Here is a 21,369-nt window from a genome sequence, read left to right on the forward strand (position 1 = left end):
GGAAAAAAATCATGTTTTGGGCTCCAAAAATCCTTCCTAGACATGTTACTAAGATTTAGCAAATAATCAAGTTAAAATTGTATAAAACTCGTAAGTAAAAACACACTCATCAGGGGGCAACCCAAGTCTGCCTCCTCCACCCCCGTATAGTCTCATGCATACACAAAATCATAAATAAAGCGTTCATATTCTTATGACATTTATTCATACGTAGATTCTTATCAATTTATTTTACTATGACGTTTAGAGCACCTTAATATGCAATATTAAAAATAATATATAAATACGGTCAAATAATATGCTCTATCGCATCCCATTATAAAATTAATTAAAAATGCAGAGCATACAATGGCTATGTCATTTGCATTTGTGTGACAGAAAAATAAGTTATTTGTGTTATAGAATATCAGTCAAAATAAGAAATTAGTGTAACACAAAATATGAGAAGAGAGAGAAAAATTGGCCAAAGAGAGTCTTGAAAATTGCTATCCTAAAGTCGTATGATTTATTGTTCATACAAGTACTTTTGACATTACACGACTTCAAAATAAAATTCTTATACCTTACAATTGATTCTTCTTCTAGGACTACAACCATAGGGAGTAACTAGCGTCGCATCAAATTTTAAAAATTATAAAAATATAGTGGTAAATTATATATATAGTATTATTTTAAGTTGTTGTAAAAAAAAAAAAAAAATATCCCTGGAAAATTCGACCTCCACAATAATAAAAATTTAAATCCATTCAAACACAACTCACATGCAATATTAAAAATAATATATAAATACGGTCAAATAATATGCTCTATCGCATCCCATTATAAAATTAATTAAAAATGCAGAGCATACAATGGCTATGTCATTTGCATTTGTGTGACAGAAAAATAAGTTATTTGTGTTATAGAATATCAGTCAAAATAAGAAATTAGTGTAACACAAAATATGAGAAGAGAGAGAAAAATTGGCCAAAGAGAGTCTTGAAAATTGCTATCCTAAAGTCGTATGATTTATTGTTCATACAAGTACTTTTGACATTACACGACTTCAAAATAAAATTCTTATACCTTACAATTGATTCTTCTTCTAGGACTACAACCATAGGGAGTAACTAGCGTCGCATCAAATTTTAAAAATTATAAAAATATAGTGGTAAATTATATATATAGTATTATTTTAAATTTTTGTAAAAAAAAAAAAAAAAATATCCCTGGAAAATTCGACCTCCACAATAATAAAAATTTAAATCCATTCAAACACAACTCACATTCTAATATATAAGATTTTAATTTTGTATTGAATCTAAAAATTAAAAATTAAACTGTGTTATCTATATATCATGGCTCTTAGCCGGCCAACTGTGTTGACTCCATATGCCCTTTTTTCCTTATACATGTTCACCCTCTTCAACAAGTAAACAGCTACAAAAAATGCAACAGTTTCGCCCCCCCAGGGCACTTCTTCACTGACAAAGGACGGGTTCTCTCAAAGCTGGTAGATCAGAGATCGTGGGTTCGATTCTTGGGGCTCTTGAAAGGCAAGGCACATACTGGAAGTCAAGATTTATCATGAAAGGTAGGAGTGTCTTACAAGGCAAAGCGTAACATGGGTTGGCTCACTCACTTTAGCAGTTCAGTTGGAGAGGTACTTGGACCCTGGCCAGTTGGAGGCATATCCCGCGGGTATAATTAGTCTGTGTGAAGAGGGGCCGGATCACAGACTCCAAGGAATAGTCGTCGAAGGCGGACAACTTGATAAAAAAATAAAAAAATAAAAAAAATGCAACAATTTCATATGCCTCCTAAGTTCAACTTATATCACGGAGAATTATAGGAGTCAATTCTCAATTTTGTGAACACGTCACAATACTGAAGTTTCTAAAATTAATTAAAATGAATAAGAAAATCTTCAATTTTTTTAATTTTTGATAATTCAATTTATTGCCCCCTTTCATTAAAGTGGGATAATAATATATTTACTAAATTTTTTAATTTCTTTATTTATTTTTGAAAGTTAAATTATTCAAATATATTTGATAAACTAAGACTTTTATTGTTTTTCATATTCCTTAGATAATTTTAGTTGCCATCTTCTATTAAAATTAATAAAATTTTGTGAAATTTTCAATTTAAAATATTGAATTCTTTAAATAAAAATAAAAAGGTTAAACGGGATAGGACCCTTTTTACATGTACCTGCCTTATTCCCGACCCGAACACCTAATTAAATGGGTAATCCCTACGCTGTTCGACGCAGGGCTCCGCGGATATCAAGTTTGACGAATTTTTTTGCCATCCTTAAGAACATGATAAGAGAATTATAAAACATGCATAAGAGAGTCACAAAAATCGTTGTCTCAAAGTTTTGTGATCTCCCTTCATGCGGGTACTTTCTACAATGGACGGCTCCAAAATATAACCATTATAGCTTATAGTCATTTTTCTTTCTATGAACAAGACTACATGGAAGGAAAGAACGAGATTTACATCAAGTTGTCTAAACTATAGAAATACTAGTATGAAATGTATAAATAGTTTTCTTTCAAGTTGTGTAAAAAGCAATGAAAAATGGCTCACTTTTATAGAAAAAAATTCAATCCCCATAATAATGAAAATTTAATTCATCCAAACATAACTTAAATCCTATTATTTAAGATTTTAATTTTGTATTAAATCTGAACGCTAGAATAAAGAAATTGAAAATTAACTTTAACTTTAATTTTGAAAGGTAAAACTTTTTATGTTACAACAATTTGATCCATATGTAAGACAAACATTTATATTTCTCTTTTACCTCCCGTTTGATATGATCTTTATTTTTTAATTTATTATTATTATTATTATTATTATTAATTTTTTTTTTTTTTTTTTTGGAATAGCTTCATGCAAAAATTATCTTAGGTCAGCTTTCTCTAAAATCTCTTCTAGTGAGACAAAAAATTTTCAAAAAATTATTCAAGCATTTTCAAAAGTAATTCTTTTTTTAATTTCAAAAATATATTTTAACTTTTCAAAACCCAGTTAAACGCCCACCTACGCTCTCACTATCCCCACTAGCGGTTAAGGATTTACATAAAAAAATTTAAAAAATAATAATAAAAGTGCAAAAAGTACAAAAATATTATTATTGTGGACGTGAACATACATAGACCCTGTTTGAGCCATATTTTTTCAAAAAAAATACATTTTTCAAAAGTGATTTGACATTATTTCAACCATTTATTCTTCAATAAAATAATATTACACGTAAATCTAAAAAATTTTCTTATTTTTTAGCCACACATTTTCCATCAATACACTATTAAAAACTGCATTTTCATTCCAATAACGTGGCTCAAACAAGTGCGTAATATACACTTTGAGATTTCATGCTTATTCAAATTTTACTATAATTTAACAGTAATCTAAAATAAAATTATTTACAAAGTAATTTTTGAAATTTTATCAAAAACCATGGAAAGGGCGCAATTTCCACTAGAATATTCACAAGACCTCATCCCGCCTAAAGTCGAACTTTGGTCCATATTTATATACCATTCTAAATAGTCGGCCCAAACTATGATGTTGATATTAGTGTGGGCTATTAAACAAATAAGTTCTGGCCCATTTATTCAAAGTCCTAACTAGCCTCATAATCAACTTTTTCAATATTATCAACTACTATTCAATCTACTTTTACCATAAGGAAATGTTTCACATTTGGTACATCGTATAGAAACTATATAAAAATAATATATAGGGATCAAGGAAAAATTGTTACTTTAAAGGATTTATTAATTTCTCGACAAATAAATAAATCATTAATTTGTCAGTAGATTTCATAAAGTCAATTCTAATCAATAATCCAAAAATGTGATGTATGTCAAACGACTCTTAAATTATCCTAGCTGACGAAGAGATTATTTAAAGGACTAGTAAATAATCTTACTTAAATGATCTCATCGAGGATGATCATGATTTAGATAATAATTTTATTTTACCAACGGTTTCTTCAAAAGAAGTCCTTCAAGCATCCAAACCTTAAATAATTATTTTCTATAAAATATAAAAATATATATCAAATCTGGAATACACATTGCATAAAATAAAGAACGGGCTTGAGTTCGTTTTGAGTACAGAGAAAGAGAAAGCAACTTTATAATATAAAAAAAAAATGAAGTATTCAATCAATTGTTATTTTATAATTTTCATTGGATCCTAAAGAATTTTAAATAAAATTATTATCTTATATATTTAGCGAGATTATTAATTCAACACATTGGCTTGAGTAAAAAAAATAAAAATAAATAATAAATAAATAAATAAATTTTATTATTTAAACAAGGTTGTTAATTTATCAAATATACTTGTATCCAGAAACGGAGCCAAAAACTTAAGTTACGAGGGGCACAAATTTAGAAATTTAATGTACAAAATACCTGCCTAGTGCTTACATAGTTTGTTGCCGACAACGTGAACGGATAATTAAATGAATTGTTAAGCTTGCTTCGATACTTTAAAAACAAACTAATCAAATGTCTGTAAACAAATTCGAATAGAAAATTCATTAAAAACTAAAAGTTCGCAACAGTCAAAAATCATAAATATAATGTATAAAACTATAAACATAACATAATAAAAAAATCATCAAACACATTGCACAGCAAAAAATTAGAACATCAGAATATGTTATAAATTTATAATTTAACCCTCAAAGTTTAAGAAACTCAATGAATGAAAAACGAACAAGTTATTTTGATATAATTATTAAAAAAGGACACAATTGCTAACCAATAATCGAAGAAAATGAGTTGCTAGTTGAAAATGTGGTTCGGAGTAAGTAGTTGCTGGCCGAACTGAAACTCTTCTTTATAGGTACTTCCTTATTTGCGGTCGATGGCTCTCTGGTCAGCTGGTAGCTAGGAAAAATAATAGACAGATTAGGCATTATGGTTATTCAAAGATTTGGGAATTGTTGTTTTTCAAATTTTGTAACTGAGTGGCGGGAATGGTGGAAGGAATGAAGAGGATAGTTGTTGTGTAATTGGGTAATGGTCTGTTGGATACTAAAACAAATCTTTTGGCCAAGTATAAAATAAGAAACTGATTTTACAAACTGTGATGGGTTGGTTAATGGTTGGTGGGCCAATGGACTAAATTTAAAATATTTCAACATTTTTTTAGGACTTTTAAAGGACATGTGCTTGGACATTACTGGGCTACGGCCCAGTAGTGTCCTCCCTTCAATTCGTCTCTACTTGTATCAATGTTTAATGCAAGTATTTTCATTTTTAAGTTAGTTTTTTTTTTTATAATTTATTTTTAACTCAAGAGCAAATTCGTTTAAGTAATTTTTTTTTTATTATAAGCAATTTTAACTTATACGAATTTTTATTTACATAATAAGCTATTATTTATTTATTTATTTTTACTTATGAATGAATTTCTACTGATTTTTCCACTCATAAGCATTTTTTTATTTATGAGTTTTCAACTAATTTTTCTTAATTCATAAAATAGTGAAAAGTTTGTATGATCTAAATTTACCTCGTACAACGTATTAATTTTATACGAATGACTTATAAATGATAAAACAACATAGCACCTAGCAACTAAATAGAATGTTTATCAATGTTTTAAAACCCATAACAGGGCTTTGATATGAAAAAGCAAAATGATCAAGGGTTACAGGATCAAAAGGAGTCAACTCGAGTAGTTGAAAAATAATAAATAAATATATTTTCAAACCATAAACTGTCTTAGATAATAGTGTAATATTGTTAATTGAAATATTTGAAGAGCTTCTAATGTTTTATTAATTAAAATAGAATAGGAATATAATTAATTAACCCAATAAAATAGATAATAAAAAAATCAACGTATGAGTGAGAGAGTTGTAATTAGAGAACAAATGGGGTTGCTTTTTCAATGTCTCTTACCCATGTTGGTTTCTCACAAGAAAAGCACTGAAAATTTAGTCTATAAATGGGTGGAGGATGAGTGAGAGAGTTGTAATCAGAAATTACCAATTAGAGAACAAATGTCGCTCTTTCAATGTTTTCCATCCCACATCGGTTTCTCCCAAGAAAGTTATTGGAAATTCATTGGTCCGCCAATAGTTTGGTGAACATCCTATATAGGCCTTCTAATGAAGTGGGCTGAAAGTTGATAAATTTATTTAGATTTTAAAAATCCGACGAATAGGAGAAAGGGAAAAAATTACGTTTCAGGGGTCCCATATATATATATATATATATATATATATATATATATATATATATATATATATATATATATAGAGAGAGAGAGAGAGAGAGAGAGAGAGAGGGGGGGGGAGATTCTGTTACATCTGTTTTCTACAATTAAGCTCGCTTACCATATATAATAGGACTACAAATGCTAAAAATTCTTGACCAAAATTCAAAAAAATCTGCCGGATTTCATTATGCATGGCAACTAAATTGATGTTGCCGATTGATTTTACTAAAAATTAGTCGATTTCATTCCTCTATCGGGTCACAGAGATCGGTGTCGATTCCATAAAAAAGAAATAATTGCCGGATAAGCCAATCCAAGTAATAATATGAATGTTATGTTCGTCGATTCAAATGTTACATTCCGAACACGAATTGGTCCTAAAATCACCGTTGCAGGGGATGATAAATCATTGCTGGCCACGGAAGTGCTGATCGTCCCTGGCTAATATAATACAAGTAATCGTGTATTTTGCTGCGATCACAACTTGAAATCAATAATCATGAATGTCGTTCGTCAAGGAATTAGTATAATATCTAACTTATGGGTCACAGGTGCTCTTATTGTCGTTAGCTGGTTTCTCGTCACAGGTTGCTATTTAGTAGAATCGCAGTAGATGCCTGCGACACGTACGTGATTGTTTGTGTGAATGTTACCTGATCTGTGAAATTGTAACCTTTCTACTGTGAAATGTGCAGTGTTTCAACAACTATGTTCATGTATTTAGTATCAAATATGTCGTTATTCACTTCTAGCATGTGTGGCCACTGTGTAACAATGTAGGAAAAGTCATATGTGACCTGATTTGTAGCTCTGTAACCCTAATAGGTAATGCGTGACCTGCTTTGTGAAACTGTGACTTGATTTGTGAAACTGTAACCTATATGATGTGAGATGTTTCGCCCACTATCTGTCGAGAATGTAAAATTATACATTTTTTCATTCGTTTCGAGCATATGTGACCCTCCCTGTCAACTCTGTAGTCTAAATGATACCAATCTGTGACCCGACTTGTGATAGTTTTATTCATAACTATTTGTAACCTAGTTTGCTAATTTGTGACATCATTGCTGTGCAGTGTGACATGTGACATATTTCACCTATGATGAAATTATTGATATTAACTGTAATTTGCAGAATGGTGTACTTGTACGTATGTTTACTATATGGATTGCAATCCTCATTGGCATTGGTAGCTCGCAACTGTAGTTATTTAACCCTTGTCCAGTTATGACAGAATTTGCTCTGGATCTTACGAAGGTAGCGGTATCATTGAAGTACATACTGAAGGAAGATTTCCCTCCCATCAGGATAAAACATGACAATAATGTGCTATCATACATTCTACTAAAAGACATGGAGCGTGAACCTATTAAATATCCGATAATCGTTGATGTTGCTGAGACAGAAATAGATAATACGTCCATCACAGTGCCAATCAATGCACATTTCAGTGGTGAGATTTTTACATTGCAAGACATGGCATCAGACATATGCGAAGCATCAAATGAAAAAAATGGATCACATTTGTGACACTGAAGTCACAGTTGTATATATCGCGGATGCTAGAGAGGTAGAAGAAGGAAGGATGTTCTGTGATAATGATGTTTTGAAAATGAGGCTGTCGTTTTTTGCCATACAGAACATGTTTGAGTTTATGGTTGAACAGTCCGACAAGAGAGAATATGTTGTGAGGTGTTCGAATGGTGGAAGTAGTTGGATATGTAGATCGTCGATATAGGGTAAAACAGATCTATTTAAGATTCGAAAGATTGGTAGTCACACTTGTGCATCAAATGTAGTATTGGGATCTCATAGGCAAGTGTCATCTAAGGTTGTTTCATCTACAATTAAGTACAAGTACACATCGTCCCGTATTATATATACACCAAAGGACATATACAATGACATGTTGAATACTTATGGGGTTTATTTGGGTTATTCGAAAGCTTTGAGATCTCGCGAGCAAACTTTGAAAATGATTAGAGGTGATCCAGCCCAGTCATTTGGTAAGTTATCAAGTTTCTTCTACATGCTCCGACAGAAAAATTCTGGTACGGTCACAGAAATAGAGGTTGATAGTCACAGTAAGTTCAGATATTGCTTTATGACACCAGGTGCATCAATATGGGGATGAGAACATTGTAGACCGGTGATTGTTGTTGATGGTACATACTTGAATGGTAAATATAAAGGTACCATTTTCACAGCATGTACACAAGATGCAAATAATAGCATATTCGTTCTTGCTTTTGGAATTGGAGATAATGAGAACGACAAATCTTGGAAATGGTTTTTCGATAATTTGAAGAAGGCGTATGGAAACAAAGAAGGGCTGTGTTTTGTATCGGACCGTCACCCAAGTATAAAGAATGCGATAGAACATGTGTATTCGGAAGCCTGTCACAATATTTGTTCTTATCATTTGCTGCAAAATCTAAAATCATATTATGGAAAGTCAGGCCAAAACATTACACAAGCATTCAATTCGACTGTTCGTGCTTACACACTTGAAGAATATGATTATAACATATCTCTGCCGACAACGATGAATGAGAAGATTATTTCATACCTGGTAGTGTACTACGTCTTATTTCATTTCACATACATATAAATGGTCACAGATGGTATTTATATGATGTTCATTGAATTGATTTATGTTTGCAGGCTCATTTTGGACCTGAAAAGTGGTCAAGAATACATATGCCAACAAACAGATAATCTACAATGACATCAAACATTGTGGAATCGGTCAACGCGATCACAAAGGCAACCAAAAGTTACCCTATTGTATCGTTGCTAGAGTCGTTACGGCAAACCATACAATCGTGGTTTTGTAGACACGGGGATGATGCGTATGGAACTTTCACAAAGTTGTCGAGCAAGTACGAGAAATAGATTAGGAAAATGAGCATTGCTTTGAGGAACTTGAGGGTAATTTTCTATATTTTAACATTCAGATGTATATGTGACCTATCGTAAGTGTCAATATCTTGAACTGTAATGTAACAAATCTGATATGTGACCTGTTTTGTGATTTTGTGACCTGGTTGGTAAACTAAGTTTGAGGATCTGAATTCTATTTCATAGCTATCTGTAAATGGAACAAATTTGTGTAACATGATATCTAAATTTGTGACCTATGTGATGTGGTATGTGATGTAACTCTGTATTCTCTGTCAACTCTATATTCTGATACATGTCTATCGCCAAGTGAGGTCTGAACTACATGTGTAACATGTTTCCTGAATCTGTAAATGAACTCAAGGATATGAGTCATCCATGTGTGACCGACACGAAGTATATGTGACCTGTATACAACTATATGTGACTTGACTGTTATTACATGTACGTAGGTATCTCCTTCAAACTAGACAATATTTTCTGTCAGCAACGAAAGATCGACGTTTGTCGTCAATATTGAGCAACGAACGTGCACTTGCAAGATTCTACAAGTTGATTTGTTACCATGTCCACACGCTTTGGCTGTAATTGCAAACACAAGAAAAGATCCATATGATTATTGTTCTTATTATTACACAAAAGATGCGTACTTGAATGCTACCAAGATTCTGTATATCCCGTTGGAAATCAAGAGGAATGGACAGTGCCGAAAGAAATACAGCGAGAAATAGTGTTAACTCCTAACCAGAAGAGAAGTTGTGAAAGACCTACGGAGAAAAGAAAGAGATCATCCAGAGAAGGGAGATCGACGGCAAAATGCAGACGTTGTGGAGGATAGGGTCACAACCGTAGGAGATGCGTCAGCTTGACTCCGTTACACTAAAATGATCGATAGAATTACATACAAATATTTTATAGATAGGTGATATTCTTTTAAGGATAATATTCATTGAAAATAGTCTTTTTAAAGAATGCATTGAGATTGATCAACTAACAGTTAATTGTCTGTCAACTTTGGAATCAGAATAATAATTCTATGAGATTTGGACCACATTTGTAACCTAAAATCAGATCTGCAACTTGTGTGCTGTGACCTGTGATGTGTGACATGCCGTATGAAAAAGTTAACTGATTTGTGAATATGTAACCTGAAATGAGAATATGTGACCTGAGGTGTGGACATATACGGGTAAAATGAATCCTAATGTCTGTAACCCATGTGCTGTGACATGTCACGTGTCATATGAAAGGTATGTATGACGTGATATGTAAATCTGTGACCAAGTAAAGAAACCAACTATGACCTGTCTGTTGTACCACATGACATATTTCACCGACTACGTGACGCTGTTAGAAATAAAAAAAAACCTATATAGATTACACCATATATATAAAAATATCATTAAAATGTAATCGAAGATGGATAAATCATGAACGTAAACACTTTAATATCCTTTATTTCAAATCAAATGTTACGAGTTATTGTTCATTACATGAACCTCTATTGACCAGACACATGCAATGTTCATAATATTTACAAACTAAATCCTTCTCCTCATAAACAAATCTAAAGCCAGTTTTCATTCTAGAGCAAGTGCTTTCTCCGTCATAGGCTGATTCACTCTCTTCGTGCAAACTTGTCGGTGTTTGTAGAGCAGCGTACCAATATCCATTCTGAACTTGCTGACATCAAACTTCTTAGGAATGGAACATCTACCACCACAGATAAGATACAACGCATACAACACCACGAATATCCCGCAATCATGACTGCAGAACATGTGACAGACGGTTATGAATGAATCCATCAAAAGGATCACAGACTTACCCATTTGTTTGTTGAGGGAGTGTGTCGTCGATGATCACCTTCAGTTCTTTGGCTTCTGGTTCGTGATAATCAGGATCCTTCTTTGAAATTCCAAGGGTATTCATTAGAGTAGGCAATACCTTACGTACGACTTAATACCTTGCAAAACCTTCCAGTCACGGTAAGATTTACCTGTCGAGTTGAACACGGTCAAGGTATGACTTCTGAATTGTAATAGGCCAAGCATCCAATGTGCTTTGTTGGTGGGTATGATCGGCATGAACACATAGTCAACTTCGACCCACCGTGAGATAAAAGGGAGGTTGTGACCTGTTACAACCTCAAGCAGGCTCGACTCTAACATCAGAACATTTGGGTCCTTCATGAAGGCAGGAAAAATATCTTTTATTTTAATCTGGGACCATGAGTTTGTGGTGTTGGCCTTGTCTTGCTACCTGGCGAATGAAGTAGAAGCAGGCATCCATGTGTTGTTTCAATGAGAAGAAAAAATGTAAGCATTGCATACAACAGATTGGATACGAATGATTCTGTGACTAGTTCCAATATGAAATGTGACATATTTGTATCATCTCTGATACTCTTCTTAACGGGTATAAAAGAAATCAAAATTTTAAATAGAGTAATGTAACTTAATTGAATGTGTAAACGTAACTGTACCGCACCACTCAGTGATGACTCCGAATTTATAAGTTCGTGGAACCAAGTCTTATGACCTACTGGGAATGAACCAATTAGAAAAGCAGGCGTGATCGCGTCGTCTTCCTCGCTAAACTTTTTCCTATGACCGACACTAAATGTTACATTCTTTTGTCAAAACTGTGTATTGAGTAACTTTTCACAAATAGGTACGAAATTCACTTACTTGTTTTTTGGTTTGTACCCTCTCTGGAACCAACCCACGAAGGCCGATTTGTTAACCTCGTCAACATTGTCTTTGTAGTCCTCAAAAACGACAACATTATCATTGTGCTTGAATAATTTCCCCCTCTCCTGCCCGGCAATGAAGAAGACTGCAATACCCTCGTTGGCCTTGAAACCCGCTTAACTGGTAATTCCGAGGTTGGTTCAACAGTAGGTGATCCCTGTATGTTATTACAGTAGGTTACAAATTGATTGAAAATACGGCACATGAGTTGTCTGTAGCATAGTTTGTAAGCGTGTTTGGTCTGTCACCTATACATGTGATCTGGTCTGAATGTGTCTGTGACCTGTAACATATAATTGGAAGATAGTTTGGAAGGGTGTGTGGCATGTGACCCATTAATAAAACATGATTTGGACTGTATGTTATCTGTGATCTATGAATAGGACATGGGCTGAAGAAATCTGTGATCTGTTACTTGAGAATGTGACATGGTTTGGAACTGTGTCTGTGACCTGTGACCTATGAATGAGACATGGTTTGAAGGTATCTGTGCTCTGTGATCCATGACTGGAACATCTGCTGGTATTGTGTGTGATCTGTGACCTATGAAAGGGACATGGTTTGGAATGTTTGTGAAATGTAACCTATGAATAGGATATGATCTGAAGTATGTGTGATCTGTGACCTAATAATATAACATGGTTTGGAGGTATGTGTGATTTGAGATCTACAACTACTGGAACATGTAAATACCTCATTCTCTACTGTCTTTGTTGTGGTCACCATATTAGATATGATGGAATCTACCATCTTCTGAGTTTCCTCCAAATGCAAAACATTGGGTGGGGTGAATTCAATCCCAAAATCAAATGATAGTGGCCCAAGGGAGAAGAGAAGACCATCACTTGGATCTATTTTGCCCTTCCCTTTTCTGTCGACGTTTGATACTACGTTTTCCACCTACATGTTGAATGAAAAATGTCAAAATGAACTATATTATTTTATAGAAATGTGAAATATATCAAGTGACTACCTCCTAAGCCTTTTCAGATCCACCAGCCCCATGATGTTCTTGATCTCCAATTCCAAGAGCTTCTTTTTGTCCTACTCCACGCTCGCTTGTCCTATCACCAGACCGTCTAATGATCTCGTCCATTGCACTGGATATCATTATTGACACAGACTCAGATAGAAACAGCATGTTCGTCCGAATATCCATTAGGTCACTTTTAATACAGGCTTACATTTGAATAATGTCATCCATTTTGTTAGTCTTCCCTTCGTTCAAAGATGACATATGTGATTTGATGTCTTCAAACTCCGCCTTCAACACTTTATTATCCGCCTGGAGTTCAAATACTTGCACACGCAACATCTCAAAAGCCTGACAAAAATGAATAATTGATTATTATATGTTGCTTCCGAAATATCTTTGACCAACCATCAACATACAATGCACACTGGTATATCAGTAACCTGATGTGTATGAAATGTGACATAGGAAATATTGATGTGTGACCAATAATGGAAATATTGAGAGTTGACTAACATAACAACTTACGTCATCTCGTTGTGCCCCATGAGATTGTGGCTCTTCTTGAGAATGATAAGCGATTGTTGGACCTTCAACAACAGGGGATTTTCCACGGACGGATGGCTCCTACCGTCTTGGAAGAGGAGCAACAAAATTGCCGTCATCATCTGAATAGTGAGCTTGTCAAATATTACTGTCCATCAACGGTAGGATTGATGGAATGGACTTTCTACTTGTACCGGCATCTTCAACAGACCTCTCCGTCCTGCGCTTGGTTCTTCTTCGACTCTGGGATGAGGACGTCGGCTGGATTGGCTTGTTGTACTGGACTCCGTTCATGTATGGCATTGCCATTTCACTTTCCAATGATTCCAAATCACAAATCACAATCTGCAATACAATATGTAGTTTATATGAATGCAAAGTAAAAAATTCGATATTGATTACATGATGCTTACTGGAACTTTACCTTAGGATTGGAGAAGTAGTCGAGTCCTTCTAATTTGGCAGCTGATGGTTGCTCATCTGCCATCCAGTTTATAATGCGGAGATGCACCCTCGATATCCTTGTGACCACGATGCCATCAAGACTGGGAAAAGTCTCGCATAACCATGCTTGGAAGGCTACAAGCATTCCTCGTAGCCTGTAGTGTGGGGTCCTCCTGCTGAGTCCATCTCTCAATACACCCAGAGTAATTTGGAATAGTAGCTTGCCCCATGGAAAAACTGTTCATTTCATTAAAGTCCTCGACGAGAACAAATAGGAAGTAGTCGACAATCTTCTTGTAATCATGGGGAAAGAGATAGGCAGTTAGGAAATATAAAACCCCAAACATTGCAACGTCATTGTCTGGTAGGGCTTCAACCAAATCGAGGTCAGGCATTTGGCATGCAGACAAAAATGTGTCCTTCACATCTTCATGTGTGACAGCATGTACTTGTGAAAAGTATTTGTCCTTCAAGTTTGATAGCCTATTTTCAAAAACCTGAGTATCTATATCGCCTGAATATCTCAGTCCTGTGACCAAACAGAACTCAAATACAGAGAACCTAACGTATCGCCCGAAAACGTACAATCATATTTCTTCCTCATTCGGGTGTCGAACCTACCTCAAAAGGAAGTAGTGAATCAGCTGTGGTTAAATCACTATTTCATGGCAATACAGGAAGTGGGCAAAGCATGTGCCCCTCAATATCTATTTTTTGCTTTGGCTTAACTTTGATTGTATAGTGGTAAGAACACCCTTGTACACAGAGGTGGTAATCTTGCCAGGAAACCAACTTTTTTCAGGTATTTTGAATTGCCATACCTACATAAAGCGTTAATAATTATAAAATTGTTAAGTACCTGTATTGTAATTCAGAGACAGAGAAAAAGAAATACATTTAGGTGAAATGGTCACATATAGGTTAAATTCAGGTCACATATATGTGAAATGGTCACATATGGACATCATATTACTAAAGCACATCATCAGCCATGTTAATAGTCAGCTCACAAGCATACAAAGTCTTCTCATTCTCAGGCATATTACTAGACATATATTTTTCATTCGTTTTTAACTTTAGTTTGGCCTTCAACCATTAGAGCCACAACTGTGATGGAAAGTAGTAGCTGTACATGTGAGTGTCTTTACATTAAGAATACTTGGTCACAAATAGGTGAAATGGTCACACGTGGACATCATATTACTAAAGACACATCATCAACCATGTTAACAGTCAGGTCACAGGCATACAAAATCTTTACAGTCAAGTCACATATTCACAACAAACTTCAGTCTCATTCACATATTAAGATCACATTTAGAGCCATATCCCCATTACAGTAAGGTCATAGACAATCATATCCATAAGCATTTACGTCACAAATTCCCAATATATGCGTATTCGTGAATAGACAACAGATTATTCATAACATCGAAAACGAAAAATCAAATGAACAAACATTATGCGTTCAAAATCACAAACCCTACCCCATTCGAACGACGGAACGAATTCAACAGATTTCAAGGTTACAGATCTTCAATACGTCTTCAATACATGTTACCCAACGATTATTCAATTAACACCCGTCACTTAATGTATTAACAGAGCATAAAAATCAACATACCATGTTCGATTGAACTTTCCGCAAGGTCACAGACGACGCCGCATACTTTTCGATATGGGATTTCGTTGGAATTTCCTCATGCTTCCTCTTTCCTCTTCTTTCTGGCATGGAATGGACGTTTATCGCCTTGTGTTTAGTCATTTTTTTGTCGATCGTAAAATGGAAAGTTTTTTGACAGAGTGACGGGGTAGACGAAGAATGTACTCAGTTCGCTTTGGGTATGTAACGAAGATTAGTTTCTAAACAGGGGATAACTTACCGGAGATATTCATGGAGTTGGTAACTGCTGGAATAGCTTATCAGAAATCGTGGAGAGAAGTTTGGAGGCAGTTTCACTGATTTGATAAAGAATGGAGAAAGATTATATTTGAAGCACGTTAACTACGAGACCGTGCTTATTTTAAATAAGTCGTTTTTATTTAATTAGTCTAATGCCGGACATTTGATTAGAATAGTTGAGCCCATGATTTATGCACAGTGAACTTGAAATCCCTGGAAGGGTGTAATTTTCTCTAGGAGAAATCTGTTCCGGGTCCTCTGGTTAGTGAATATATTGGCCAATTGACTAGTCTCTTTTAAGGATTTTAAATTAAGTGGAACTTGATTTTTTCCATTGAACCAATCGATTCGATTCGATTTTAATAACATTGGTATTTATTGTGTCAATGCGGGCAAGGATTAAATAAGATAAAATAATTCTTATTCAATTTAATACTACTTTTTTTTAGTGTTGTCAAATTTATTTGATCAACATATCAAATATACAATATTATAAGCTTATAGATAATTTCAATTAGATAAGAAAAAGTCTACTATTATTTTAACATATCATAAGCTTTGGTTTAACCAAACGTTAATTGGAGTGTGTTTCTACTTCAAGTGTAAACTTGAAACTAATCTTTCACGATTCAATATAATTATGAAATCATACCATATTTCAATGTCAATATTTTTACCCGATAAAAAGACTGACATATCCTCCACTTAATATTTGAGAATTTATTTTTACTAAATAATCAATCCCAAAATCTTTACTATTCCATGAATAATAGGTCACACAAGATCCAATAATCTTATGTAAACCTAAAATATATTTAAAGAAACAAAAATAACCAAAGTGGTACGATATTTAGCCCTTGTTTGAGCCTCATTTTGATGGAAAAAATGAATTTTTGAATAGGGTATTGATGTTAAATGTGTGGTTAAAAAATAATGAAAGGTTTTAAATTTGCGTGTGATATTATTTTATTAAAGAATGTGTGGTTGAAATTATGTCAAAACACTGTTGAAAAATTCATTTTCTCCCAAGAATGAGGATCAAACAAGAGTTTAAAGTTTAATGGGAAAAGAACAAGTGTGAAAAAAGTGTAGGGTCGGACCAATCTTTGATTTCCAGTGCTTAGAGAACCATCTATTCTACCTTTTAGAATTGCCAGCTATTATCTTTCTATATGAGAAAAAATAAATAAAATTCAATTAATTGGATACAAATTAACCAACACTGAACCATTGAATCAATCAATTTGCAAGTGTCCAAACTCATTTTCTTAGTGACTTCCTCTTTTCAAGATCCCATAAATTTTTTACTATATCAATTTAATAATTTATAATTAAATTTTTTTTGTTGTATTATCAAAATGTGTTGGGTTATTGGGATGGTCAAACATGTATTTCTTTATTTGCATCTTTTATAACCTACTCTTTAATGATCTTAAAGTCGTGATAATTGAGAAATCCCAAACAATTGTAAGATTCTCGTTGGACAGTCATCACCAAGGACGAAAGCTACAACTAAAGTATTAAGCCCATGTTTGGTCTAAATTTTTAAAAATTTGTTTTTTTATCAAAATCAATTTTAACCACACATTTTAAGGGATCCACAATTTTTATCGACTATTCAATCACACATTTATCACTTTTTATCAAAATCGAAAGGGACTAAATGTGTTGTAAAGGATAATATCCGTACTTATACCAATAGTCATTGCCCAATTTTAATTATATTATGGTTTTATTAATTAAAGTGAATTTAATTGAAAGGGAAAGTTCTTATTAGAGCAGGCAAAATTGATAGAAGGCGCCGTGCCAGCAATTGCGGCACCTTGTCACCATCTTTAAGAAATAGTTTAATGGTTCTAAGTTGACTATGGACTTTGTTTATCCTGGCTCTGAATTTCGGGTTGTCTGTTGGCCCCATTTCATGGTCAAGATCTCTGAAATTAATTGATTGATCGGAAATGGTACAGATATTGACATAGTCATTTATTGTTTGAACAAAGCTCGAGTTTTAATCAACCATTTTCTCAGGATTTCAAACACAGAGATTTATTTACCTTGTTTTCAGGGAATAATAAATAAATTTCTTGATCCAATGAGCTTATGCCATTCGTGTGGAAAAAAATATTAATGCATTTTGTTGTTGTCGATATGAGATTTCACGTCAAATGAGTTCGAGCCCCTTTTTTACTTAATTAAAGAACTCTCTATGTTAAGGAATTAAGACAAATTAGCTCGACGTCTTGAGCAGTACCAATTCACGGAGGTCAAAATCAGACTACGGGAGACGTAATACGAAAATATCATCGTGACACAACACATTGAATATTCTCCATTTACATTAGTGATGTGCAAACCGACCAATCAAGAGGGTTACAAGACATCCTAGAGTACGAGCCTAACCGTAATCATGATTCGTTGCAAAAACGAACTCATCAACCAACTGAATTTCATTGAATGGATGTACGAATTGCTAAGTAGAAATACTTCAGACTTATTTCAGCCCACTTGCCTATGTAATGGACGAAAGGTGGAGATGAAAGGAGGGATTCCACGTCTAACACGTTTGAAAAAAAATCCATCACAAAGGGTCCCATTCACTCCTATCTAGATTTGTGCCCACTTGCTTTGAAATTTACTACAGGGATTGAGTTTTGTCAATTTATTCTGCCTCAACCCCATTCCAAAAAAAAAAGGGTACCACATAATATGTGGACGAAATTTGAAGAGACATCAAATCAAAAGGCCTTGCTTATAATCAATCAAATCATATACAAAAATCAAATGATCCTATCTTTTTCCAGTCAACAAAATTGCTGCTTTCGTTCTTTCCAAATTACAAATGGAGGGGTATGGCCAAGGCAAGACTAGACAGGAGTGAAGTCATAACAGTAGCAATTGATACTCTTTCATTTTCAGGAAGAGCTAATGCTTATGTATTCTTTTCCAACATACAAATTCACCGCCGGCGCCGTCAAAATGGCATGATATGAGTAGTCTTAGTATCGTAACAAGAAAGAAAACAAGATTTGGATTTGTATCGAAAAATCTTAAGCAAATCGCTCGACATTTGCCTAACTGCACCCGAACAATTGCTCTGCATAAGCACCAAAATCTTGGCCATTCCATTGCTCTTTGTTACACATTCTTGTGCCTTTTTATCCCCAAATAAGCAACACAAACTCCACAATATTGTCACTGCGTGCTCAGTTGCCACGTTCGATACTTTCAAAACCTTCTTCACGATTGCCTCTACACAAATTTCATTCCTACAAATCTCCACTCTCCCTTCTTTACAAGTCGACACCATTTCAAGGAGTTTAAGCAATTTTTCCGTGGATGGAACGCTCAATTCTGATTCCGATAGAGCTTTTGCCAACACTCCTACGCCGCCATTGCGCACAATTTTAGCCCGGTTTTGCTTTGCCAATGCTAGACAGATTAAACAGGACAGTGAAGAATCCATGGCATCTGGATTATAATCCAAACTGGATATTAATCTTAGTAGCTCTGAGTATATTTGATCATCTTCTGATATCAAAATTTTCACTTCCAAATACAAATTGGATGTGATTTCGAGAAGTTTGGCAATTGCGATTCTTAACCCTGATCTCCCTTGTGAAAGTCCCATAATCATTGAAGATTTGAAATCTTTCCCACTATCAATTTTCGAAGTCGACGGGGAATTTGATAGTCGTTCTGCTGAATCAGTTTTTACTGGCTGTTGTAAGATTATATTACAAAACTGAACAAATTTCTCCAAAACCTCAAGATCTTTCACCAATTGTTTATTGCCCAGAGCTGCAATAAGCAATGGTAAAAGCCTAGCGCCAGCTGAGGCTAAGAACTTGCCGTTTTCTTCCACTTCCTTTGCGTATAAAATCAGCCTCGAAATTCTGGACGGGATTGTATGGACTTGGAAACTAGAATCCTTAACGATCTTCTGAAGCTCATTTTCAAGTTGGTTGATGAGTTGACGAACCTGGTCTTCAGTGAGCGAGCTGGGTTGATGTGTTGGCTGTACGTTTACAGGCCGAGTTCGGACCGAGTCAGACTCAGTCCAGATCTTGATAAGACGTTGTAGAGTATAGTTGGGGACAAGTTCTTTGGTCTGAAGCACTTGCATGGTGGCGGGACAGGTGTTGTTACCACCATCCAACCACCGCTGGATGCTAGTTCGGTCATACGTCACACCCGTGCACAGACTGACAGGGGATTTCATCACATCAAGAGAAATCGGGCACCTAAAATAACTAGGCACTGATATGTACAAATCGTTCCTCACCATCTTCACAATCAAACTATCAAACTCAGCGGTAGATTTCTAGAGAGAGAAAGGGAAGAACGAGTTTTAGAGAGAGAGAGAGAGAAGAAGGTAAAAAGTAGAGAGGTTGGGGGAGTGGTGGACGATGAATGTGATTGTTTTATTTTTATTATGAAGAGGGAGAAATGACGTAAGCAGCTTAGTTAATGGATTCCTTAGAGAGAGTTTGGTCAATGGTCAATGTGTTTTGGTTCAATGGCCAACTCACTTAGGTGTTGTATGTCCTTTACTCCCAACCATACAATAAAATTTAACCCCAACCCAACCCCACTAACCACGTCTATTATTTTTTCATATTTTTATTTTTGACCTTTTTTCCTTCGGGCATGCTGCACGTACAATTTCGATTGACAACTACACATATGGAAAGGGGCTTCACGATGAATAAAAAAATCGTAGACTCCCCTCTCGTGAGTAGGGTGTCAATCTTGATTATACAACTAATAAAATTCTTTTTCCTTAGGTTCTTTCATAGAGAAATAATAGATACGGAAGAATATAATTTTGTAAAATAATCCAGTATTCTCCACAATTTGTTGCAAGTTGAATATTGGGACTAATATTTTTTCCCATATTACACTTTTGTTGGAATATTATTATTTACGTCATGCGATGCTACTTTATTAAAATTGAGAATCTGTTGGTTCCGTTCCATTTCAGTTTCTCAATTCTAATAAAATGATTCAAATGAATAAACATATTCAATTTCATTCGAAATTTTTACTTTTTATTTTTTAACGATGGCCGGTGTAATGCACCGATATTGTACTTTTTTCTAAAGAACTTCACCATTGTACATCAGATGATCCATTAAATTTCGTAAATATAATTTTAGATTAATAAGAAGCTTGAGTTGTTTTTACGCATCCACAATATTAAGCAACAATTAAAGATTGAGCTTTTTATAATTAGATTTGGAATTTTAAATTATGCAATATCGGATTATTTTCGTATAAAGTTCCAAAATGCCTAGTTAAATAATTGAATCTTATAACAAAATTTGAAAATGAAAAGTATTTTAAATAAATTTTATTGGTCAACCATTATGGGCCCACGTTAGGCACAGCGGCTATGATTTTCGGTGATTGTACACGGAGGTAGTATTGGATTCTGTTTGAAACAGACGCGTATGATGGGGGAAAGAACGTGGACAAATGGGCCCATTTTTACCAGTGGAGTAAGATGTGGGCCCATGACATCATGGAATTATTGGGACACTCAAAGAGTAGACAACCTTTTTTTCTTTTTCATTTTTCTCTCTTCCTTGGGATAAATCACTTAAAAGTGTAGACCA

General features: G+C 34.4%; 2 protein-coding genes across 2 annotated transcripts; one reads left to right on the forward strand and one right to left on the reverse strand.

Moving 5' to 3' along the window:
• Positions 1-7,461: 7,461 nt before the first annotated feature.
• LOC111400258 lies at positions 7,462-8,952 on the forward strand. Its single transcript, XM_023027678.1, has 5 exons — positions 7,462-7,687; positions 7,773-7,943; positions 8,034-8,318; positions 8,427-8,806; positions 8,899-8,952. The coding sequence occupies exons 1-5, from the start codon at positions 7,462-7,464 to the stop codon at positions 8,950-8,952; spliced, it is 1,116 nt and encodes a 371-aa protein (XP_022883446.1).
• Positions 8,953-18,480: 9,528 nt separating this feature from the next.
• Positions 18,481-20,168, reverse strand: LOC111401137 (U-box domain-containing protein 27-like). The gene has a single exon (XM_023028731.1). The coding sequence runs from the start codon at positions 20,037-20,039 to the stop codon at positions 18,726-18,728; it is 1,314 nt and encodes a 437-aa protein (XP_022884499.1). The 5' UTR covers positions 20,040-20,168; the 3' UTR covers positions 18,481-18,725.
• Between the last annotated feature and the right edge of the window lie 1,201 nt (positions 20,169-21,369).

The sequence above is a fragment of the Olea europaea genome, chromosome 10 (genome assembly GCF_002742605.1).
Source record: "Olea europaea var. sylvestris chromosome 10, O_europaea_v1, whole genome shotgun sequence".
In the NCBI taxonomy this organism is placed as follows: Eukaryota; Viridiplantae; Streptophyta; class Magnoliopsida; order Lamiales; family Oleaceae; genus Olea; species Olea europaea.